The 25,666-nt window shown below is 45.7% G+C and overlaps 1 protein-coding gene across 3 annotated transcripts in view; it reads left to right on the top strand.

Moving 5' to 3' along the window:
* Positions 1-25,666, top strand: part of SULT4A1 (sulfotransferase family 4A member 1) — a 37,941-nt gene that overhangs the window by 4,730 nt on the left and 7,545 nt on the right. For 2 of the 3 annotated variants that reach the window (XR_008443585.1, XM_054016316.1), the window contains exons 2-6: positions 18,277-18,407; positions 18,772-18,852; positions 18,962-19,088; positions 23,030-23,124; positions 23,699-23,837. Coding sequence is in view for 2 of the 3 variants with exons in the window: in XM_054016316.1 (XP_053872291.1) it covers positions 18,277-18,407; positions 18,772-18,852; positions 18,962-19,088; positions 23,030-23,124; positions 23,699-23,837 (573 nt within the window). In the remaining variant the exon portion in view is untranslated. The remainder of the gene's footprint in view (positions 1-18,276; positions 18,408-18,771; positions 18,853-18,961; positions 19,089-23,029; positions 23,125-23,698; positions 23,838-25,666) is intronic. The other variant, XM_054016318.1, reaches the window with a different exon arrangement.

Genomic DNA, 25,666 nt, shown 5'->3' with positions numbered 1-25,666 from the left:
GAAAAAGTGACTTGCCCTAACTTACCCAGAAGCAGAAATGGGGCTAGAACCCAGCCCGGAACACCCAAGAAAAAAAATTGGTGGGTGCTCAGCACTCACTGGCAGCTCCCCGTGGCCCCGCCCTGTCCCCCTGCTCCAGTTCGCCTCCGCCGTGAGTGTGCCGCTGCGTCCTACTTCTCCCCTCCTCCCTCCCAGCGCTTGCGCTGCGAAACAGCTGATTTGCGGGGCAGGGAGGGAGGAGGTAGGAGGGGGAACGCGGCTTGCTGGGGGAAGAGGCGGGGCTGGGGCAGGGATTTGGGGAAGGGATCCAATAGGGGCAGGGAAGGGCGGAGTTAAGGCAGGGACTTTGGGAATGGGATTGGAATGGGGGTGGAGCCAGGGGCAGGGACGGGGTGGAGTTAGGGCGGGGCCAGGGGCAGGGGCGCGGGCATCCACCGGCGCAGGAGAAAGTTGGCGCCTATGCCGTCCATAATATTATCTTACCTCTTACAATAAAAAAATATTGATAAGGACCTCACTGGTAACTACAGCTAGTCAGACTTTTTAAGTAAAAAATGTGGCCTTTTAAAAAAAAAAAAAAAGTAATTTCACACAAAATATTATCAATAGTGTCAAAATTTTTCATGAAAAATGTAGTGTCATTTTCAATCTTTTTTCCCCAAGATCTTATTTATTTATCCATTTATTTATTGTGAAAATAGGTTTTTATTGTTTGACTAGGTCTAGTGGTAATCACTCAAAAGAGAAAATAAACAACAACTGAATTAGTCAATTGACAGAGGTCAGTGCTTCTAGCAGTTATACTTCCACAGTCCCACGCTGCAATCAAATGACAGAAGGATCTATCCTAGTTATTCCTCGTATGGCTGTTGATTTGGCCAAGAAAAGAAACGAATGGCTACAAATCCATATTTCTGATGAGCGGTGCTGTCTGAATATGCATAATGGTAGACCAAAAAATTATTTAACTTGTACTGAGACAATTTCACCCCACACAGTCTGGGTAATACAATACTGAACCTGTGTTGGTGAGAGTGCTTGGCAGTGGGTACATATATTGGGAGTGACCCAAGATAAAGGATGCTGTAACATAGTGGAAAATTTAATGTCAGTGGTCCTGCTGGGAGTAATGTAATAAACTTAGGAGAAAAAGATCCTACTTTAATGTGATTGCTACTGACAGCAGCCTAGATAAATATACTCTTTATATCCCTAATTAATCCTAACATCTGCCTCCAATAAATGACTTAACAAAGTTTGGAAATTCCTGATCTTGGAAAAAATCATACATGCAACCCAAAAGATACATTCTTCATATAATTACAAGGAAACTATATGTTACCTCTGCAACGTTAATGCTAGTCAGGCATCTTGCAGTCTGTCTTTCTATTTTTTTTTAAAGAAAAGGGGTCACTAACTTCTTCCCCGGTGTAACTCCATTGATTTCAGTGGAGGTACATCAGGGAGGAATGTGACCCATTACCATTATGTTTTGCACTGGTTGTGAATGTAAAATGGAATACCATTCTGTATATGATGAAATAATTGGAACCTTTACAGCAGATTGCTTTACAGATGAGATAAGATGTGTAATACTCTGCAGGAAGGCTATTGTTATACTACAGCCTGTCAAAACTCATTGTGATATACTCACTCATACAGCTTACTCTTATGTGCCCATCTCAAAAAAATAAAATTTCTATATATACATTTAATAAACGTTATTACAAAATTAATAATGGGATTCTTGTAAGATATTTCTCCAGAAGCTTTGCCTAAGGCCACGTACATCTCTGTTTAAACTCCATGGACTTGAATGGAGTTAAACCAGGGATGCAACTGGTCCCTGAAGTATGGTGTAGCTCACCAGTTTTGTCATCCAGATGCTATGCTCCTATGATGCTAGTCAGCTATACACCCGAACTATATATTTGCCTCACTTTCAAGCTGATATACAATGCCCTTCTTGATGGTTATCGTTACTGCACCTGTTCTGAATGAATGTGTATTTTACGTTCTTGGGTCAAAGCCTACAAATTAATGCCCTTTATTTTCTTCACTTTGCAAAATTGGTAGCTTGAGAAAGCAGAGTTATTCAAGTGAATAATGAAGCTGTCTTTCCACCTTGGCTATTCTGCCAAATAATTAGCTAGAATTCTATCTGGGAAAATGTCAGCATTGGGCAAATATCAGCATCAAGTTACTGCCCAAGTGGTCCATGCAAACTCCTACTTGTCTGCATTGTTATGCTGTGTCAAATGCCAGTGGCAGCTGCTGTCACTATCAGATACTTCCTGTATCATCTTGTACTCGCTGGAGTTGTATTATTACAAAGTCTTGAGCTTTTTTAATCCAGCACTGGAATCCTGTGGCCACACAATTAAGTTTATTCCCCAGAAACATGAAGGTTGGCCCTAGGCCCTCTGTTAAATAAACACGGACAGGACACTTACACATAGCAAAGTCCTTCTTGAACTGACCTGTAAATTCACTATGCTCCCCTTCTTCAAATCCTTTCTCATTGTCCCTGGCATGGTATCTTTAAAAAATCAGCCAGTGAAGGGAGAGATGGGTTAGTTACCACTTAGTTTACTTACAAATATAAAAAAAAAATGGTACAAATGTATACTAGAGGGGCCCAGACTTTGTTCCTTCTCTGGGATGAGTGCACTGCACACACCAGGGACTTTTTGGATTCCTCCATTCTTCCCCATAACCTCTAGGTGCCACCCTCCCATCACCCTCTATTTCAGGGACTCCCTGCAACCTCCCCACTCCCTCCTCCAGTACCAAGGACTCTCTGTGTCCCCCATTTCTGCCTCTGCCACATGCGAGGGGCTCTGTGTGCCACCTCATTCCTCCATCTCTCCCACAGACCCCATTCTGCCACTTCCCCATCATGTGTGGGCTCTGCGTACCCTCCATTCCCATCTCTGAAATTCTGGGGTTGATCGGATGCAGTATTCAAAAGTGACCATGTTACAGACAAACACAGAAATGCCATCGAGTTCAGTGTAAGACCTTGCTTCACTTGGCCAATAAAAATTGTATGTTTGTGTGTACCCTTCTGCCCCATGTTTCATGTGTCTTCTCGGATTGTAAGCTCTTTGGGGTAGGGACCAGGTGTTCCTGTAGCACTTAACACAATGGGGTTTCTGTGTGGAGCCTCTGGGTGCTAGTATATAAATATTAAATAATAATGATATAACTGCACATGTAACAGTGCACAGTTGCATAGGACCAATCTTCCCGGGGTTCTGTGGTCTATACACATCTTGACTCACCAACTAAAACACCACCTGGAATTACTCAACTACAGTTTTGTCTGATTAATTGGTTAATGTTTATGCAGATTTAAAAGGTATTAAGTATTATTACTCCAGTATGAGTGGATCATGGCATAGATTCTATTCCTTATGTGCTCATACGCACTCTCTTGGTTGCTGCTTGGTAATGCCAGCAGCCTTTGCGTGACACAAGTGATTGATGAGCATGGACACAATGGGATGATTCTTTTCTCATGTACACCAGTTTTACACTGCTATAACTCCACTGACAGCCTTGATTTGCACAGATATAAATGAGAGGAAAGTCAGGCTGAAAGGCTGCTGGGCAGCGTACGCAAAGCTGGCTGGTTTGTATGCCAGAAGCAGTGTCAGACAAAGTGGGATGAATCAGCTGAAGGCTGCAGTGGACTGTAGTGTTTGTTCCTGGTGGTGGCAGTAGCAGGCCCAGGTCTGGCCACAAATTAGACATGCTGTCAGAAAGACAGACGTGGAGTCCAACTGTCTCACCTGCCTGTTTCCTTTAGACCCTCTTCCCAACTTCCATTGTCTCTGCAGTGGTGAGAGTGACAGTCACCTGGTATTTTTTTCTAATAGCTATCTCTTGTGCTGCTCTGGACTCCATTGCCAAATAATTAGCCCATTTCTGCTATGATCTGACTTTTGTAATTCCCCATTCTCTTCCCCAGGAACTTCTACGAAAATAATAAATTTAGGGTTATTTTTATTTGCCTTCTGGTTTTTTGAGTCTTTAGGGTTCATGTTTTTGTGTTTTCCTTCACAAGCACAAGGGCTAGAACTTCAATTTATGCCCTGTAAGAGGGTCCGGACTCACCCCTGCGGCACCTCCTGCTGGTTATCCAGGGAATTAGCTCTCCAGCCTCTGGAGCACCCTCTGCAGGCCAGTGATCCGCCTGTCCTCTTCCTCAGGCTCCCGTGTCCCTCCCAGGACCCCGGTGCCCCTTGCTCTGGGTGCTGCCCCCTGGCAATACCCATATGCTAGGTCTCCCCTCCCAGGGGAACCCCCACCTCACCTCAGGTGAAGGCCACTGCCAGTCACCATCTAGCCCCCACTCTCTGGGGCAGACTGCAATATAGGCCACTCATCATCGGCAAGGTTGGGTTCGGACCTGCTGCCTTGGCCTAGCCCTAGGCTGCCCTCTGCAACCCCCAGTACCCCTTGGCCTATTACCAGGCCACAGCCTGGGGCTATCCAGGCTGGGGCTATCCAGGCTCTCCCCAGCCCTACTCCACCCAGGTATCCTGTCTAGCTCCTGGCTCCCAGCCTTCTTATACAGGCCAGCTGGGGCCTGATAGGGGCATGGCCCAGCTGTGGCTACTTCCCCAATCAGCCCAGTAGCTTTTCCCTTTGCCCCAGCCCTCTGCCAGGGCTGTTTTAAACCCCTCAGGCAGGAGTGGGGTAAACACCCCGCTACATGCCCCCACACAGGAGCACAGGTTGAGAGACAATCTAGACCTAATATAGGCAGGGCTGGTAGCACTGCTATTATTAAGGTTCCTTGACACTTCCCATTGTAAGACCCAGTTTTGAGTTGCTTAATACTTTGCCAAACTTTAACCACCTGAAATTTTCCAAGCTGGGTGTTTGCTTCTGCAGGCTGATTAAATCAATAAATAATCATTTATTATTTATAACAACTAAATCAAAAAGTAATTTCAGCCGAAGTAATTCAGGTGTTTTTGAGAAGGAAGCTAGGGAAAAATATGTTGGTTTTTTTTTAATGTTAAAAAAATCTGGTGACCTTTCTTTCCTTTGGAATGCTCCAATCCTCCCATGTTTTGGAGCTGGGTCTTAAAAATTCAGCTAGGGGCTGGCCTTTATCTTAGAGTTTTTGCTGTTCCATGAAAATACGCCCAGACTTGGCCAAGTCATAAGCCTTTGAAAATGGCATTCCTCATATGCTCAGCAGAGACTTGCTAAAGCAGGGGTTCTCAACCTTTTTCTTTCTGAAGCCCCCACCAACATGCTATAAAAACTCCACGGCCCACCTGTGCCACAATAACTGGTTTTCTGCATATAAAAGCCATGGCCGGGGTTACGTGGGTAGCAAGCAGGACAGTTGCCTGAGGCCCCATGCCACAGGGGCCCCAGCGAAGCTACATTGCTCAGGCTTCGGCTTCAGCCCTGGGTGGTGGGACTCAGGGCCCCGGGCTTCAGTCCCATGTGATGAAGCTTCGGCTTTCTGCTCTGGGCCCAGCAAGTCTAACACTGGCCCTGCTTGGCGGCCCTCCTGAAACATGCTTGCAGCCCCCCAGGCATAGGGTTACCATATTTCAGCGAGCAAAAAAGAGGACGGGAGAAGCCCCGCCCTAGCCCCGCCCCTGCCCCTCCCACTTCCCGCCCCCCCTGACCTCCCAACCCTCCCCCCGTTCCTTGTCCCCTGACTACCCCCTCCTGGGACCCCTGCCCCTAATTGCCCCCCAGGACTATCTAAGCCTCCCTGCCTCTTGTCCCCTGACTGCCCCAACCTTTATCCACACCCCCACCCCCAGACAGACCCCCTGGGACTCCCACGCCCCATCCAACCACTCCCCACCCCCTGACAGCCCCCCCCCAGAACTCCCAACCCATCTAAACCCCTCTGCTCCCTGTCCCGACTGCTCCGATCCCTCTCCCCACTCCTGCCCCCTGACAGCTCCCCCCCAGAACTCCCAACCCATCTAAACCCCTCTGCTCCCTGTCCCCTGACTGCTCCGATCCCTCTCCGCACTCCTGCCCCCTGACAGCCCCCCCCAGAACTCCCAACCCATCTAAACCCTTCTGCTCCCTGTCCCCTGACTGCTCCGATCCCTCTCCCCACTCCTGCCCCCTGACAGCTCCCCCCCAGAACTCCCAGCCCCCTACCCCCCCGCTCCTTGTCCCCTGACTGCCCCCTCCTGGGACCCCTGCTCCTAACTGCCCTCCAGAACCCCACCCCCTACCTAAGACTCCCTGTTCCTTGTCCCCTAACTGCCCCCTCCTAAGACCCCCCCCCAACTGCCCACCAGGACCCTACCCCCTACCTGTACCCTGACTGCCCAAAACTTTCTCCACTCCCCCCAAAAAGCCCCCCCCCGTTTCTTGACTGCCCCCTCCAGAACTTCCCTGCCCCTTCTCCTGCCCCCCTTACCCTGCTGCTCAGAACAGGGTGTTGGGCTCTGTGCGAGCCGGACACGTGGCTGAGCTCCCCAGCACAACAAAACCCGGTCCCTGGCCCTGCACAACAAAACCCGGTCCCTGGCCCGGACCGGGTTGCAGGAGAGAGCTGCCCTTGTATCAGCACAAAGTGCTCTCGCTCCCGTTTTGCTACGCTGCATGGCAGTAACCGCTCCCAGTTGCAAAAGGGGAGGGCTGCACTTTGTGCTGAGACACTTGCTCAGAATGCAGGGCGGAGCTCCTCTCCAGCTGCTCCGGAGTCCAGCCCGGGACTTCCCTGCAGCCCTCCCAGCCGCTCCGGGGGAGGGGGGAAATCCCGGACATTGTGAGTGCTTTACAAATTCCCCCCGGACGCTATTTTTAGCACAAAAAGGAGGACATGTCCGGGTAAATCCGGACGAATGGTAACCCTACCCAGGCAGCCCTGGACCCCTGGTTGAGAACCACTGTGCTAGAGCTTAGCAGCTAAAATCTCCAACGATTCTGTCCTCACTGGAACCTCTCACAGCTCTCGGTGCTGAGCAGCCTGCCCTTGCACTTGCACCATCTCCCAGGGAGCCACTGAGCATGCTCCAGCCCAGGGCTACAAGAATGAAACTAGGCTTTCCCTATAATGGCTGTTTGCACGATGGGCCTGCAGCTAAAAGCTGTTTGGAGCAAGGACCATCTTTTTGGTCTGTTCTAACACAATGGAGTCCTGGTGTATGACTGGGGCTCCTAGACACAACCACAATACCAATAAATAATAAAAACTAATTATAATTGTAGACATTGGGAATTTTGCCCTTGATTTCAGTGGGAGCAGGATCAGACCTTAAGTGGGTCGAGCAGGAAGCATTGCTATCTAGATTAGATGAAGAAGCAATGCACTTGGTCTCAGTATAGCAGTACCTCTCTTCAGCGCATCTCATCAAATGAGCAAAGAGATGTGACAAGAGTGGGAGAGAGCAGATAGTCCAAAAGGAGGAAAGACCTACTACCATCTAGCAACATTTGGGTAACCCAGGAACTGTAGAATAATGACTTTCCTGTCAAGAAAGCTGTAGAGAAAATCCAAGTAATTTCCTTTTTGTAAACAGGCTCAGAAAAAATGTTTCCCCATTGAAAAGGTCAGAAGGATTTTTATGGACATCTTGTACTTGTGCAACATTTGGTATTGACCAGACTGCAATGGCTCTGAAGGCTAAAGAATTTTTTAAAAATGTATTCAGTCCTAAACCAGTTGCTGATCACTGCTATCTCATTTTGTTGCTCATCTGCCTCATTAAAGATATAAATTAAAGGAGTTTAAGTGCTTTAAAGATGAGCTAAAAGGAATTGAGTAGCCACAACTCAGTATTCTCATTATGCAATTCTCTGTTAAAATGCTCTTTGTCATGGTAACTACTTCAGTACTGCCTCACATACATGATACACAGAGCAAAACACTGCCTCCAGTGTTGTCCCATATAAGTTGCCTCAGAAGTGCTGTCAAACTCAACACTTCAAAGAATAGTTCTGCGTACACAAGAGGAAGATTGGTTTTGTAATGAAAGCACTGGCTAATGAAGGACACAGTAGATATGAGTTTCCTTCCCAGCCAGGCAATATAGACCTCCAGTGTGACCTTGGCCAAGTCATTTAATCTCTCTGTGCCTCACTTCTCCATCTGTAAAATGAAGATAATTATACTTCCTTCCACCTATGCTTTGTCTTGTCTATGTAGATGATAAACTCTTTGGGCTAGGAATGTTATGTACAGCCTCTAGCAAAATGCGGCCCTCAATGGTTTGAGCATTGGCCTGCTAAACCCAGGGTTGTGAGTTCAATCCTTGAGGGGGCCACTTAGGGATCTGGGGCAAAATCGGTACTTGGTCCTGCTAGTGAAGGCAGAGGGCTGGACTCAATGACCTTTCAAGGTCCCTTCCAGTTCTAGGAGATAGGATATCTCCATTAATTCAATTCACTTGAGAGGGGGTCTAGGCATTAATGCAAGTAATAAAAATACTAATAATTAAATAAAGTGTTCTCTTACACTGGGTGGGAACAACCAGCAAAAAAAATTCAAATGCAAACTTCTGATGTTCTCAGTCACTTTAATTTGAATGTTCTATGCTATTTCAGAACAGTCACAGCTTGGGTATTAGAGTTGATGCCACTGTGAGAAGGTGCTGAATAAATGAAGGTATTCAAGGCTTCCTTAGTATACAAGAGTCCTTTACAGCCCCGTACATTGACAGGCAAATAAAATCAAATAGTTTAGATAGAAACAGTACTAATTTTATAGGGTATTGTGGAGTCAATGACTGTTAAGTGTTTCACTGACTAGTGTGTGTATGTGTATACACTAGTGAGTAAGGCTGGGGAAGCACACCAGTCTTGTAAATATGTCAGTCTTGAAGGATTATGGGCTGAGGCAATCCACTAGCCCCACACAGTTCTTATGAGGGGAGTGATGGTAGCATTGGGAAGTGTCAGGAAGGAAGCAAGTCTGTGAGATGAAGGTGTGAGGAAGAGGCGTTAGCTAGGAATAAGTGGGGCAGTCACTGGGAGAGGGTGTAAGGTAAAGAAAGACAGTGAAAGGAGCTGGGAGGAAGGTAATTGGGTAGCTAACTGATTAGAGGTTTTACCAGTCACACCAAAATCTACCTATTATTTAGAAAGTGGGAGCTAATTCCAGACCCTGGAGCCATCCCCATTCCCAGTGGGAGAGAGGGGCAGCAAATGAGATGTCCGAACTCATCATTTAAAAGGCTGAAGGTTCTGGATAATATCTAATGAAATTAGATTAATTAGGGTTACCATTCGTCCGGATTTACCCAGACATGTCCTCCTTTTTGCGCTAAAAATAGCGTCCGGGGGGAATTTGTAAAGCACTCACAATGTCCGGGATTTCCCCCTCCCCCGGCAGAGCGAGCGGCTGGGAGGGCTGCAGAAAAATCCCGGGCTGGACTCTTGAGCAGCTGTAGAGGAGCCGGAGCCGCCCTGCATTCTGAGTTGGCCTCTCCTGCAACCCGGTCCGGCAGCACTGTGCCAGGGACCGGGTTTTGTTGTGCAGGGCCAGGGACCGGGTTTTGTTGTGCTGGGAAGCGCAGCCACGTGTCCGGCTCGGCTCGCACAGAGCCCAACACCCTGTTCTGAGCAGCAGGGTAAGGGGGACCGGGGGCAGGAAGGTTCTGGAGGGGGCAGTCAAGAAACGGGGGGGGGCTTTTGGGGGGGGGGTGGAGAAAGTTTTGGGCAGTCAGGGTACAGGTAGGGGGTAGGGTCCTGGGGGGCAGTTGGGGGGGGTCTTAGGAGGGGGCAGTTAGGGGACAAGGAACAGGGAGGCTTAGGGGTGGGGTTCTGGAGGGCAGTTAGGAGCAGGGGTCCCAGGAAGGGGCAGTCAGGGGACAAGGAGCAGGGGGGTGGGGAGCTGGGAGTTCTGGCGGGGGGCTGTCAGGGGGCAGGAGTGGGGAGAGGGATCGGAGCAGTCAGGGGACAGGGAGCAGAGAGGTTTAGATGGGTTGGGAGTTCTGGGGGGGGCTGTCAAGGGGGCAGGAGTGGGGAGAGGGATCGGAGCAGTCAGGGGACAGGGAGCAGAGAGGTTTAGATGGGTTGGGAGTTCTGGGGGGGGCTGTCAGGGGGCAGGAGTGCGGAGAGGGATCGGAGCAGTCAGGGGACAGGGAGCAGAGGGGTTTAGATGGGTTGGGAGTTCGGGGGGGGGCTGTCAGGGGGTGGGGAGTGGTTGGATGGGGCGTGGGAGTCCCAGGGGTCTGTCTGGGGGTGGGGGTGTGGATAAGGGTTGGGGCAGTCAGGGGACAAGAGGCAGGGAGGCTTAGATAGGGAGTGGAGTCCTGGGGGGCAGTTAGGGGCAGGGGTCCCAGGAGGGGGCAGTCAGGGGACAAGGAACGGGGGGAGGGTTGGGGGTTCTGGGGGGGCGGGAAGTGGGAGGGGCAGGGGCGGGGCTAGGGCGGGGCTCCTCCCGTCCTCTTTTTTGCTTGCTGAAATATGGTAACCCTAGATTAACAGACAATAGTCCTGATTCAGCTTTTAGCTACACTGGTGTAAATGAGTAGTAAATCTATTTAAGCCAATTAAATGATACCCGTTTGAAACAGGTAAGATCAGAATCAAGCTCAGTATATGCAGATTAGCTATATATACAGTGGTCCAGATTCACCAGCATGCTATGGCTGTTTTGCAGTGCACTGGTGACGCCGAGCAGCTATAAACCCAGGCTAGCCAGCCAGTTAAAAGCCATGTTTACTGCTGCTTTGTGTTGCCAGAGGGGCAAGAAGCAGCTGTAGTGTACCATTGAAATTGGCTCATTCTGTGTATATATTGCTCAGACTTACCTTAATGATGTTCCCTTCAATGTCTATTGAATTGTTATTGCCTTCTGTTTATAAGGAATGTAGAGCTCGGAGCAAAAGATTGCATTGCAGAAATCACGCACATAGACACACAAAGACGTAACCATGCAGATCAGCTTGCCATGCATTCTGTGCTCATTTTATTAAATTAGGGCTACGTTCTCTCCTAATTTAGAACAATGATAGAAACATTGTTGCCTGCCTCAAGCTGTGATTTTACATTTATGAAAAAGAATGAAAACATTTTTGACGTGAATAGAGTGCAGGTATCTTGCAAACATTGATATCACTTGGGGCAACTCTTGTGGCATATGATCATAACTCTTTCTGAAAAAAAACCAGTTTGATGCAAAAATGTTTGACCATTTTGTCCCAGTATGATTAATACAGTAGCATACTTATTGCTAGGTGATTGTGAAGTAGTGCCATGCCTGGAGGGGAAGCAACATTTGTTAAATGTTTAAAACACTGAGGTGCTTATTTCTTATTTTTGGTACATATGGCTCTTGCCTGCAGCGCATTTTCATGGCACTGTGGGTGCACTGGCTTCATGCTATTCGTTTTCAAAAATATATGCAAATGCACACCAGTGTGGGTAGGTTTTTGCTGATGACTTCCCTGAAGCAGATTTCAAACTGGGGCATGGAAATTCCCTTCTGACTACAAAAGGAAGCTGTATGAGTTTGAATGCCAAGAGAGCACTTTCAGAACTGACGAGCGTGCTTCCAGCAGAGCCTAGCACATGGGAAATGACTGGTTTCATAGAAAAGGCTGGATGCAGTAACATCTTCTGCCTTCTGATCCCCTGCTTGTTAGTTCCAGCACACACTGTGAGGCCATGGATTAAGGGAGAGGGAGAGGGAGAGGGAGGGATAGCTCAGTGGGTTGAGCATTGGCCTGCTAAACCCAGGGTTGTGAATTCAATCCTTGAGGGGGCCACTTGGGGATCTGGGGCAAAATCAAGTACTTGGTCCTGCTAGTGAAGGCAGGGGGCTGGACTCGATGACCTTTCAAGGTCCCTTCCAGTTCTAGGAGATGGGATATCTCCATTAATTTATTTATAATTTATTTATTTAAGGGGCCACTGTGGCCACATTAAGGGTCTCTATATACCAGGATAAAGACCATGATTTCAGCCCCCTGAAATCAATGGTGCTGAAGATAACTAAATGGTACTAACTGATTTAAAGCAATGGCATGGTAAATGGGAGTTTTGAAAAAATTGGCACTAGGACAAGACTCTTTTCTGCATCATTGCCTTCTACAGAACATTGTATCACCTTTCTGAAAATGCAGGGGGGTTAAACAGTGTGGGAGGATTCAGAACTGCAGCTCAAGCATGTAATGCACCAGGATATGGTTCTGGCATCTTTTTAGAATAGGCTCTAGAATGAGAATGTGACTGAAACTGTCAGAGGCAGCTGGATGTAGGACACAGTTGATAACAGTTGTATAAGGGCCTGCACCTCACTAAGAGTGCTGTAGAAGAGTTGAGATTTGAGGATCTATCGATCCTGCAATTAGTGTAAACACTGGCTGGGATTATTACTGTTATTTTATATACCCAGAATATTCCAGGTGTTTTTCAAATACATAGGAAGGCAGATCCTGCCCTGAATAGTGTATAAAGAACATGCTTTCCTCCAAAGCTTCTTACTGTCCTGTTGATCTTCCCGTCATTGCGACTGCAGGTCTCCTGTATTCTCAACACTGGTCCCTTTTCCAGGGTTCTAATATTAGGTAGGACCTCTGAATCACTCAGAATCACAGAGGTAATCTTCACCAAAGGGAAGCCCTGTAGGGAAGGCTGGAAAAGCAAGTAATAGGACTGGATTATCTGTGGACATGGTCACGTACCTGGTTTATATTGTTTTTCTTTTTCTATTCTGAGCCCTTATACTATTTTTTCCTTGTTATTTTGACATCATAGGTCTTGTGTATATCTACGCCATGGTAGAGCGTTACATTTAGATAGCAGAGACTTAAGGGGATAAAAACAACAAGTAGTCTGGTGGCACCTTAAAGACTAACAGATTTATTTAGTCATAAGCTTTCCTGGGTAAAAAAACACTTCTTCAGATGCATGGAGTGAAAATTACAGAATCAAGCATAAATATACTGGCACATGAAGAGAAGGGAGTTACCTTACAAGTGAAGAACAAACAAAGAGACAAACACCTACAAGATCTTTATCAAGCATTCTTAAAACTACAATACCCACCTGGGGAAGTGAGAAAACAGATTGACAGAGCGAGACTGTACCCAGAAGTCACCTACTACAGGACAGGCCCAACAAGGAAAATAAAAGAACACCACTGGCCATCATGTACAGCCCCCAGCTAAAACCTCTCCTGCACATCATCAAGGATCTACAACAGGGGTAGGCAACCTATGGCACATGTGCCGAAGGCGGCACGTGTGCTGATTTTTAGTGGCACTCACACTGCCCGGGTCCTGGCCACCGGTCCGGGGAACTCTGCATTTTCATTTAATTTTAAATGAAGCTTCTTAAACATTTTAAAAACCTTATTTACTTTATATACAACAATAGCTTAGTTATAGATTATAGACTTATAGAAAGAGACCTTCTAAAAACGTTAAACTGTATTACTGGCATGCGAAACCTTAAATTAGAGTGAATAAATGAAGACTCGGCACACCACTGGGGAAAGGTTGCTGACCCCTGATCTACAACCTATCCTGAAGGACAATCCCTCACTCTCACAGACCTTGGGAGGCAGGCCAGTCCTCACTTACAGACAGTCCCCCACCCTGAAGCAAATACTCAGCAGCAACTAGGGTGAGCAGATGTCCCGATTTTATAGGGACAGTCCTGATTTTTTGGGTCTTTTTCTTATATAGGCTCCTATTACCCCTCACCCCCGTCCTGATTTTTCACACTCGCTGTCTGGTCACCCTAGCAGCAACTACCCACCACACCACAGAAACACTAACCAGGATCCAATCCTTGTAACGAACCCTGTTGCCTACTCTGCAAAGTTGTCAACAAAACTTTTGTCTTTCACGGGTACTTAAAAAAGCCCCCCCCCATCCCCGCAAAAGACAAAAGTTTTGCCGACGCAAGTGGCAGTGTGAACGCGGCTTTCCTGCCGACAAAGCTAACATTGCTCACAGGGCTGGAAGTATTTTGTCAGCAAAAGTGCCAACAAAGTACCGAAAAAGAGCGTTTACACACTGACTTTTAGTGACAGCCTTGTCACTAAAAGCTGTGTGGTGTAGACAAGCCCTAAAAATCAAGACACTGGATTTTATGGCTCATTACACAGGCTGTGACCCATTAACTCTCCTTTGTCTGACAACTGAAGGGGTATTAACTCCTCATTTCACCTTGAATGGTCTCTTGTAATGTGTATTAATCCCTCACCCTTAACAATCTGTTCTACCTTGTTTTGGCTGTGACAATCTTGAGTGTCTTTCCCAGACCTGAAGAAGAGCTCTGTGGAAGCTTGAAGTCTTGTCTCTCTCACCAGCAGATATTCTCTCACCCACCTTGGATCTGTAAACGAAGCATTTATCTTATGCCTTAAAGTTGGTCTGATGGTTAAGACACTAGACTTGGCTGCAGGAGATGTAGTTTCTATTTCTGGCTCTGCCACAGACTTTCTGGCCAAGACTATTAGTCCTGAATTTTTAAAAGTGATTTTGGTTGCCTCAAATTTTTGAGTGCCCAAGTGATGTCACTTTAAATGGGCCTGGTTTTCAAACAGTGAGTGCTCAGCATTTGCTTCAAATCAGGCTCTCTAATGTGTCTGATGTTGGGCACCCAAAAAATTGAGGTAAAATCACTAATCGCTTTTAAAAATGTAGGCCTTAGTTCTTACTCAGGAAAACTCCCATTCAAATCAAAATGTGAATTGTGGGTCCTAAGTACCTAAGTCATAGCAGAAGAACTAGGGAAATATGGCATCCAGTACAGCTTTATTTTATTGTTAGGCCAAATTATTAAACACACAGGACCAGATTCTTAAGTCCGTATGCAGTGTTACCTCTGTCCTTCTCAAGCAAACTCCTATTGATTGAGCATTTGGGGGGAATGGGAAAATCATCTTGCAAGCAATTAACAGAACTAGACAGAGAATTTGTTTACAGCATTTGCTCAGTTAGTCTATAATAGTTTTAACATCCCTCATTTTAATAAGCACTTGCATTTACTGAAGCTATAAAAAAAATATGAGTCTTAATGGTACCATTGTATTGTATTAGCTGAAATTTGACCAAGCACTGATGGATCAATAGAGGCGAGACTAACGGGCTGCGCTGGAAAACTGCTAGTGTTAACATTATAAATACCTAGAAAAAATATGCCTACCTTTATTGTATTTTTCCATAACACTTTCAAAAACAGGGGGTTAAGAAAGGAACATATGAAAGGGCTCAAGGTCAGCTTTGTCCTGTTATGTGATTTGGAGGGAAACACAGTTCTGTAAAAAGCTACAGTTGGCCACGTGGGAAGGAAAGAAGATATCCTAGGGTGTTCCTTACTTTACAGCTGCCATTTTCCCCTTCCACAAAATATGTTTGCAGCCAGATGGCCATATGGGAAAAGGGGAGATTGGCTAGAGAACAGTGGGAGGAGCCAGGGAATAGCTGCTCTAAAATGAAGTAGCATTGAGCATTCTTGAAGCATCATTAACTGTTCTGTGACTTCCTCTGGAGTAGTTCACAGAATGCGCACTTTTAGCCATTAGCAGCATGGCTATAAATTAGTTTGTACTGCTATTTCTGGGGTGTTGGCCCTAGGAGGATCATGTTTTTTTCAGAGTTACAAACACTTAAAAGTTAGAAACAGCCTCCATTCGCGAAGTGTTCATAACTCTGAGGTTCTATTATATTTAAAGGTGCGCTGTCAACTTTGTTTAAATCCATCATTTTAGGTTTTGTTTAAAAATAAATTCTAAAAATGTAAGGATGTTTTTGTTTTTAAATAAATATTTGTATCGAGGTAATTGCCCTTAATATTTTTTTTAACTCCACAAACAACCACACCAAACACAGAATAAAGCATTTATAAGTGTATCCACGCATGAGGGTGCTGGGTGTGATGAGAAGTAGTGCTGGATTAGGGCTAAGGGAGAGGAAGACCTCAGCAAGTTTTCCCTTAAATAAAAGGGACCTAATTCTCATGAGTCTTAGTGTGAATGAGACTCAGGTCCAGCACCTAGAAAAGTAAGATGAAAAACAGCAGAATGCTCATGACTGGAAGAAGCATGGTTCAATGTCCTGAATGTAAGCCTGGTGGCCAGGGACTTCTGAGTTCTATGCTTAGCTGGAGGCAAACTACTTGACCTCTCTGTCTCCATTTTTTCATCTGTAAGACAGGGATAGGTATGTCACGAGGACAGTTGGTATGTGAAGGGTGGTGTGAAGTTGTATAGCACTGCAGAAGTGCTTATTATTATTGAAATTCACCAATTTCAACTAGTCTTCTAAGAAAAGGACATTTGATCCACCCTCTTACTTTTTATGAGTTAGCCTAAGCACTCTGCACTGCACACAATCACCAGACTTCCCTCCCTATGGTATCCAGAATAATCTCTCTAAACAGCTTACTACTTCTCATACATTTCTTGCAGAAGCCTAGTAGACAATTTGAGGACATGTGAGTTGCTAAGAGCATATTTTCTCCTATGTGGAGGGAAAACCCGCATATAATATATGGGGCAGAAACATTGATTTTTTTAAAACTCCAATTTCCCTTTTCTTTGTTCCATGGGAGAGTGTGGCTTGCTGACCCACCCCATCAGGGAACAGGCAGGAAACATAACCTCCTACACCTGTGGATGGTCCAAGATCTATATAGAACTCTAGAGTGCCATTGTAGCTGAGTGGTTTGCTGGTCATCTTCTCCCCTAGCAGCCTGGCTTCTTCAGGAGTGGCTATACAACAGCAGCCACAGAGGCTGATTGGTTAACCATAAGGTCAACAGGGAGCATGCTGCAGAGTTCAAGCTTCCATCCGACCCTGCCACTAAACCCACCAATCCAAATTCACATGAGTATTATGAACGTGACTTCTTGTTTGTATGGAGACGACAGTCCTTTACAAAGCTCTACTGCTAATGTTGATCCCGGAACAGGTATATATTTTCTTCTTATGGACTGAGGTTGCTGTAACAGCATCTTTCTTTGCAAGTGGAATTTAGAAAGCAGAAATAAATTATAGAGGATCAAGATGTCTCATGTCATAAATGTTTAATAAGGGAAAGTGTAGTGCTCATGGAGTAACAAGGACTAATACCGAAGTGCCATATGTATGTTAATTTTAATGTATAAAAATATCTGCTGTGCTTTAGAATGCAGAGTGGAGTGAAGAGTTTGAAGGGACGATGTAAATGGAGCACAAGACTGGTCACTGACATAGGTGTTCATAATATAAAGGAGCTTCTTCCAAGTCATTCTAATTACCCTGAACTCAGCTGGCAGGTAAATAGGTGAAATGGGTCTCATCAGTCGTAACATTTATAGGACTCATTCTGGAAAGCAACTCTCAGAAATGTACTTCCCAGGCTATGATTTAATACCACCTGCATTCATGCATTTACTGAACAACCTCTTAAAGTGCAGCAGTGATGAGGTTGAGGTTTTTTCCACCTAATTTTGGGATTAAGAAATCCTAATTGAGAATTCACTAAGTTTCCTGCTATGTTGGAAATGACAGGTTCCATTCCATTTGATAGAACATTGCACTGGGTTGCCAACCAGAAGATAAGGTTTAAGGGCGTCCAGTTTTGCATATTTTCAGCCACCATTGCAGAGAAGACGGTCTTTGACGCTAGAACTGAAAGAGGAGGGGCCAATGCTGTCAACCCTTGTCTAGATTAGAGTTTTTGGTCCTATTGTACTCAAATTAATTGACTAGGGTGAAACATCACCAGCAACAAACCTTTGTGTCCAGGAACAAGTTGTTCCTGTATAGTTAATATGACAATCAATAAATTCTCAAGTTACAACAAGATCAAAAACTCTACTCTACATAAGACCTTAGTGTGCATACAAAACGGTAGTGTTGCCTAATATTTAGAATTGAAAAGGGTGTCTATTATCCTGAGGTCTGTTCCCATTACTGTTGCTCATGTGTGACCCTGGACAACCTCTTTGTACCTCAATTCTTCATTTCTAAAATGGATATGCTAATATTTACCTACCTCACATTTATACTGTGAATTTTGACTAATGTGGGTAAAATGCTATGAGATTAAAGATGCTGGGAACACTATTTATATTTAAATATTTGTATTTAAATTACTCAGTGAAATAACTTGGACATTTTACAAGGAAGAAGATCTTATGTTTAAAACACAGCTGGAGGGATAGATCCAATATCATTAGTACTTACAGTAGCTCTAGATTCTGTATTAGTTTTCAGAAAACTTTAAGGACATAGTTATTATTTGTATGTGTAGGTCTTTTCTTTCAGATGTTTCTGTTTAAATAAGGATTATAATACAATCTCGTCTCTTTTGTTATTTGATTTCTCTTTGGAGGCACAGGCTTGCTACAGGAAGTGGTATATCTAGTGAGTCAGGGAGCTGACCCTGATGAGATTGGATTAATGAATATAGATGAACAGCTTCCAGTCCTAGAGTATCCTCAGCCTGGTCTGGACATCATCAAGGTACAGTTGACTTCACTGAAAGTCTTTCAGCATTCAGATGCTTTTTTTTAAATCCCCATTTATTACCATTCCCCTCCATCCCATTTTTTTGTCCTTTTTGTCACTTGACCTGCTCAATTTGTTTTAATGATTCAGAATTTTATTGTAATGTTTTATTGTACTATGTTATGTTTTTAAATATGTTATGGAGGGAATGGTATGATGGGACTGTCTACAATAGCATGTTGCCGATCTCATTAGTTTTAGCAGTGAGTTTGTGAATGTAAAGCAGTATAGTAAGGACCTTTACATTTGACAATTTAGGAAGGAATGCCAGCCAACTTAGATGCCGTGAGAAATGTTTTCTCCTTCCATTTTCTTTTAGGAGCTCACATCTCCTCGCCTCATAAAAAGCCACCTACCATATCGGTTTTTGCCTTCAGACCTCCATAACGGCGATTCCAAGGTAAAAATGAATTGGTGTTTGATTAGCTGTACCACCCGCTGGTGCTTGCATGGTTTGCGAAGTGCAGGAAATATGCTTTTAATAACATGGATTGTTTTCACTTTCCTAGGTAATATACATGGCTCGCAACCCCAAAGACTTGGTAGTGTCCTATTACCAGTTTCACCGCTCCCTAAGAACCATGAGCTACAGAGGAACATTTCAAGAATTCTGTCGAAGGTTTATGAATGACAAGTGTAAGGAACTTTTCTCTGTGCGTGATGCAATCTGTTATCCGTTTATTTTTACCTCTGCATTCCATATATTATTATAATACAAGTATATAATTATATTTCTGGTGATATTTTAGTTGCTTCATGGGCACTGCCAACTGATTTTTAATGGATGGATTCAGACTGTAAAATTTCTCCATGTCGATGCAAACTATGGTCGTGTCGTCTAAACAATTGCACACCCTGCAGTACTGGGCACTGTGGATTTAGTCCTGCAGCAGCTTACTCAGGCAAAACTCCCATTGAGGTCAATCAGGGCCTAATCCTGCAATGTGCCAGGTGCCTTGTGGGAATTACCAAGCATCCTCAGCTCCTGTTGATTTCAGTGGATGTTGATAGCACTCATCACCTGTTGGGAGTCACCCTGCTCCTCACAGGATTGGACCAAGCGAAGAGTGAAAGTTTTTGTCATAGTCAAGAAGAAGGGACCAGGCACTATGTGGGAATGCCCTTCAGCCTATCTGCAGTGAAGCACACCATAGCTACATTGTGGTATTGTAAAATCAAGGTATTAAGTATCATAAAATTAAGGGTATTATCGAGGTTTTATGCCTTCCTCTGAAATATCTGGTTCTGGCCACTGTAGGAAACAAGATGGACTATTGGCCTGTTTCGCGATGGCAGTTGCTATGGGCTTGTCTATACTGCATTGTTAGCTCAAGCTATGAGTTGAGTATTGCCCCAAACCTGACCCCCATCCACACACAAAAATCTCTAGCTCTAGGCAGTCAGTGCTTTAAACTCAAGCTAGCTGGCCCATCAGGGTAGGTTGAAACACAGTGCTGCTGATGCTCAGGCTAGTAATGCAACAAGGATGTATCATGCAGCAGCTCCAGTTAACACAACTCATTAGCTGCTAATCAAATCATTGTGTAGCAATGGCTGGATCCCAGGCAGCAAGCTTCCATTGGAGCTGAACTTTGAAGTAGTCATTGGATGCAACTGCAGGGTTCCGTAGGAAGGAAGAATGAGCCAGTGGAGGTTAATAACAGGCTTTATAAACCATTGTTGTTTTCTCCTGTGGGTTTGCAGCAGGGGGGGGGAGAATCACTGTCTATCCATGCCATTTCATCTCCAACTTGCCCCATCCATATCCTGGAGCCTTGTGAAGGGGTTCCAATGGAGATGGGGGAAAGGGGAACATTCCACAGAGGTGCAACTCTCCTCTCTTGTGGGCAGGAGCTCTCCAGGTGTAATATATACCTTCCTGTACCAGGTTCAGTAATCTTGCCCCAGGTATGTGATTTATCCCAACATCACAGAGTCAGTAAAACATTGTAACACTTTCTATGTTCCTGTAACTGTGCAAATGGGGCCTTTTATAATGTAATACATTTAACTAAGGACCATGTCATGCCCTCAGTTTTTTTCCCCTTGGTGGGAATGAAAGGAGAAGAAAACCTGCTCCTTTGGCCAAAGTTTTGCTGGAGGAAGAGGACTGAGCCAACATGACATCATTCTCCCTCCATCCCTCTCCCCTCCTGGCCATGTAGAAACCCCTCCACATACCTTCTCTTCATGGTAGCTCTTTAGTTTCAGGACATGAGGATGAAGTCAGAGAACAGCCTCATTCTGTAGCATCATCCCCTGAAGATCTAAGAGGCTTTCCTCATATAAGATAATGATAACCTGTCATCACTATCTTAAACGGCTGCTGCTCTGCACCATCAAATCCACCCGGCTTGGGTTAGGAGCAGCCAGTATTGAGCTGTCCTGTGTGACATTTTTTGCTTCATCAGTTTGTAGCCCTAATGTAAACACATATTTAGAGGTGTGTGAAATAGTCATAACGAGAAAGTGCTCAGAATGCCAGTTTTTCACATACTGTTATATACATTGAAAATGGGTGTGTTTTGCTGAAAAATGACCTGTGTTTTGTGAATTTTCACATGAAAGCAGGCCCCTTTGTGAAGTAAAAATGAGCCCATTACCAAATTAAAAATGCGAAGTTCAGAAGTGGAATATTTTCTCATTTTGTATAGCTACTTGGTTGAATTCATGGAAAAACATCATTTGAAAAGAAAATTGCCCATAGTCAGATGACAAGATGTTTTGTGTAAAATGTGGAAAAATGTTCACCTGTTTTGCACAGATCCTACTTCTTGATGATTTGAAGTACTCATTAGAAATGATGATAGATGACAAACTGATAAATTAACAAATTTTCAGAATGTATTTTTGCCTGGATTGTGTACCCAAATATATTTTCTTCTGATAATATTAGCAGCAAGACATTTTTTTCTTAGATAGCAGGGACCAGTGTCTGATCTTTATTACACTGGTGTAAAGTGACTGAAGTCAATGGATGTATTCTGGATTTACACCAGTGTAAGTGAGATAAAGTTCTGGCCCTAAGTCCTGATATTCTTTTGGATGAGCAGAAGTACTCCTAGACAATTTAAAAGCAACAGAAACAAGACAGTAAATTTAGATTTTGGGGCACTGGGGAGGGGAAAGATTTAACTGTGAATTTCCTGGTTATAGATTTTTATTTTTGATTTTCACTCTTGTTTCCAGAACAACATTTGGATGCATAGGGCCATTTCCTCAATACTTTCTTAAATAAGGAAGAAAATGTTGACCTGCCCTAGAAATTGCATTGCACATAGGAATGTAGTGAGGAGGAATCTTTTATCAAATGTGGATAATGGTTTCTTAGACCATCTACACTTCTCTCCCTCGAAGCTATCTCCACTTTCTGCTGAGTGTAGCCAAGTGAAAGAGAAGTGGAATGTAGTGTGACATGTAAATTGCAGGAATGTCCTCTCATTCCCATTCAGTAATATGCATAGTCATAGGCGTGCGCACGGGGTGTGCCGGGTGTGCCCAGGCACACCCTAAGGCAGGGGTGGGCAAATGGCTCCCCTCTCCAGGCGCGGCAAGCTGCGGGGTCTGCGCTCCCCGGCCGGAGAGCCCGGCTGAGCGCAGCAAGCTGCCGGCCCCTCCCCCGCCTTTCTCCCTCCCCATGAGTCCTGCTGCCGCGAGCACAGCGCTCTGGGGGCCGGGGCTGCACGCTCCCGTGGGGCAGGGTTTGGCTCCATGGGGAGGCAGACACCTCCCACCTCTCGTGGAGCCATGCTGCCCCGTGTGCAGTGCTCTGGGGGCTGGGGCTGCGCATGCTCCTGCAGGGCAGCATTTGGCTCTGCGGGGAGGCTAGGAGCCTCATCTCATGCCATGGTAAGGAGTCCGGGGCCAGGGGGGTTGGATAAGGGGTGGGGGGAGTCAGGGGACAGGGAGCAGGGTGGGTTGGATGGGGGTGGGATCCCGGGCGGGGGTGTTAGGGGTGGGGGGGTCTCTGGAGGGGGCAATCAGGGAGCAGGGGGTGTTGGATGGAGCATGGGAGTACCGAGGTCTGTCAGGGGGCGGGGGGTAGATAGGGGTCAGGGGACAGGGAGCAAGGAGGGTCCTGGGGGGCAGTTAGGGTGGGGGGGCTTCTGGAGGGGGTGGTCAGGGGACAAGGAGCTGGGGGGGATTGGATGAGTTGGAAGTTCTGGGGGGGGCTGTCAGGAGGCAGGGGTGTGGAGAGGGGTGTGGAGTGGCAAACAGCGACCCTTGGGAGTCGCGATCGGCCGAACCTGCGGACACGGCAGGTAAAACAACTGGCCCAGCCAGCCAGGGGCTTTCCCTGAACAAGCGGCGGACCGGCTTTGAGAACCACTGCTTTAGGGCAAATCAGCTCTCTGTGAAGGTGTTAAGATCTCATCGACACTGATGGAGACTATACTCTATTTCAGTGATGTTCCTTATTAGGCATAAGAACACTGCAGAAACAAACAAAATTTCCTTGGAAGTATAAAGTGCTTCAGTCATTCAAATGTACTTATTTTCCTCAGCTCCTGTCAAGAGGGACTCATAACAATATTCATCAGATTCTTTGTCAGTTATAATGTTCTCTCTCTCTGCAGTAGGATATGGTTCATGGTTTGAGCATGTGCAAGAATTCTGGGAACATCACATGGACTCCAATGTACTTTTCCTCAAGTATGAAGATATGCACAAGGTAAACCAGATATTATAAAGAATTTTCTATTGCCTGATATTGATCGTGACTCAGATTCATCAAATTAGGAGTCTAAAGTCAGACTCCTGAGTCCATACTTGAACTCCCAAATGTGTGGCCTAATTTTTCAAAGCATTGATGACCAGCAGCATCCACTGACTTTCATGTAAGCTGTGAAGTTGCTCAGCACTTTTTGAAAATCAGGTAATTTATTTAAGCGCCTTAATAAGGATTTACGGCCAGATCCACAAAGCTACTTAGGCGCTTAAATACCAGATGTAGATACCTAAGTCACGAAGTCTCAGTTTTGGCTCCATTTCAATTCACAAAACTCACACCAGGTCCTGCAGGCACTTAAGGTTTCCTAGGCATCTATGTTTCTGCTCCTGGCATTTGCTGGTTTTCCAGCATTTGAGTTTGGGGGATTCAACTTTCACACTCAGGAAGGGCCCAAGCAGCACAGGATGCTATTTTGGGGTTGCAACCTTAACTCCACTTCAACACATTTTTTGCATTTGTATATTTAATCCTGAAGTCTATTAACTTTTACTTGTTTTTAAATATTTTCTTACAGGACCTTGCAACAATGGTTGAGCAGCTGGTGAGATTCTTGGGAGTTTCTTATGACAAAGCACAGCTGGAATCCATGGTGGAACATTGCCATCAACTCATTGATCAGTGCTGTAATGCAGAAGCCCTTCCAGTTGGCAGGGGTATGTGTCAAATACACAGTAACTTCTTCAGGTGGATGTCACAAAAGGATAAGTGATGGATTGATAAAGGACAGGATGTGTTGGCAAATTATTGTCTTAAATTCAATCTACAGTAAAATGTTATTGAAACAACATAGGGAAAATTATCATTAGTCTGATAGGAACTTTGACCATTTAGTATTGGGACAAAGGAGTGAACGTGATTTAAAAGAAAATAAAAGCATCCAGGATGAACATTGCATATTTACAAATATTTTAAAGGTATTGGGCCAGCTTCAGCATTGGTGCAAGTGGGTGCAACACCACTGACTTTAAATGTGTTGTCTCTGCTTATATAAGTGATAAATTTGGCCCTAAAAGAGGCATTTGATTGAGAGAAAAAAAACAACAAAAACAACCTGGTTGTAAGAAGGAGGTGACCATCTAGCATCAGCAAAGATAACCACTACATTTTAAGGCCAGAGGGACCATTAGATTAGATCATCTAGTCTGACCTCTGGTATAACACAGGCCATAGAATTTCACCCAGTTACTGCTGCATTGAGCCCAATAACTAGTGTTTGACTAAAGCATCTCTTCCAGAATGGCATGATATCTTGATTTGAAGACAAGAAGAGATGGAGAATCTATCATTTTCCTTGGTAGTTTGTTCCAATAGTTAGTCACCCTCACTGTAAAAAATGTGTGCCTTATTTCTCATTTGAATTTGTCAGGCTTCAGCTTCCAATCATTGGTTCTTGTTATACCTTTATCTGCTAGATCAGTGGTCACCAACCAGTCGATCTCAATCTCCGGTGGCACAGTGTGGCTGCCGCTAAGGCAGACTCCCTGCCTACCCTGGCTCCACGCCGCTCCCAGAAGCGGCCAGTGCAGTCCCGCGGCCCCTGGGGGGCAGGGGTCTCCCTCCATGCGCTGCTCCTGCCTGCAAACACTGTGCCCGCAGTTCCCATTGGCCGGGAGAGCTGTGGGGCCAGTGCTTACAGAGAGGGGCAGTGCACAGAGTAACATGCCCCCCCCCCAGTGGCTGCAGGGGTGCGTTGGCCCCTTCCGGGAGCGGTGTGGGGCCGGGGTAGGCAGGGAGCACCCCAGCCCTGAGCCCCCTCCTGAAGCCAGCACCCCATAGACCCTCCTGCACCACAAACCCTCCTGCACCTCAAGCCCCAGCCCTGACCCCCCTCCCAGAGCCAGCACACTGTACCCCCTCCTGCACCCCAACACTTTGTCCCAACCTGGAGCCCCCTCCTGCACCCAAACTCCCTCCTAGAGCTTGCACCCCTCACCCCCTCCTGCACCCCAACCTCCTGCACTAGGCTCAGCCCAGAGCCCCCTCCCACACTGCTAACCCCTCAGCCCCAGCCCAGAGCCTGCAACCCCTCCTGAACGCCAACCCCTGCCCCAGCCCGGTGAAAGTGAGTGAGGGTGGGAGAGAGTGAGTGACAGAGGGGGGGGGAATGGAGTGAGCAGGGTGGGGCTTTGGGGTAGGGGCGGGACCTCTGGGAAGGGGCGGGGTAGATCCTGGGTTGCCCTTAGATTCAAAAAGTGATCTTGAGCATAAAAAGGTGGGAGACCACTGTGCTAGATTAAACAGCTCTTTAGTATCTGGTATTTTCTCCGTGTGTTACCTTTCAATCTTCTTTTTGAGAAGCTAAAGAGACTGAGTTCTTTAAATCTCTGTAAGTATTTTCTCCAGCCCTCAAATCACTTTTGTAGCTTTTTCTTCACCCTTTACAATCTTTCAACATCCTTTTAAAAACATGGACACTAAAACTGTACACAGTATCCCAATATTGGTCTCACCTTCTTACTCCTATTCACCACTCCCCTGTTTC

The sequence above is a fragment of the Malaclemys terrapin genome, chromosome 1, assembly GCF_027887155.1.
Source record: "Malaclemys terrapin pileata isolate rMalTer1 chromosome 1, rMalTer1.hap1, whole genome shotgun sequence".
Classification (NCBI taxonomy): Eukaryota; Metazoa; Chordata; order Testudines; family Emydidae; genus Malaclemys; species Malaclemys terrapin.
The sequence above is the reverse complement of the archived record's forward strand: the minus strand, read 5'-3'. Positions and strand labels throughout refer to the sequence as shown.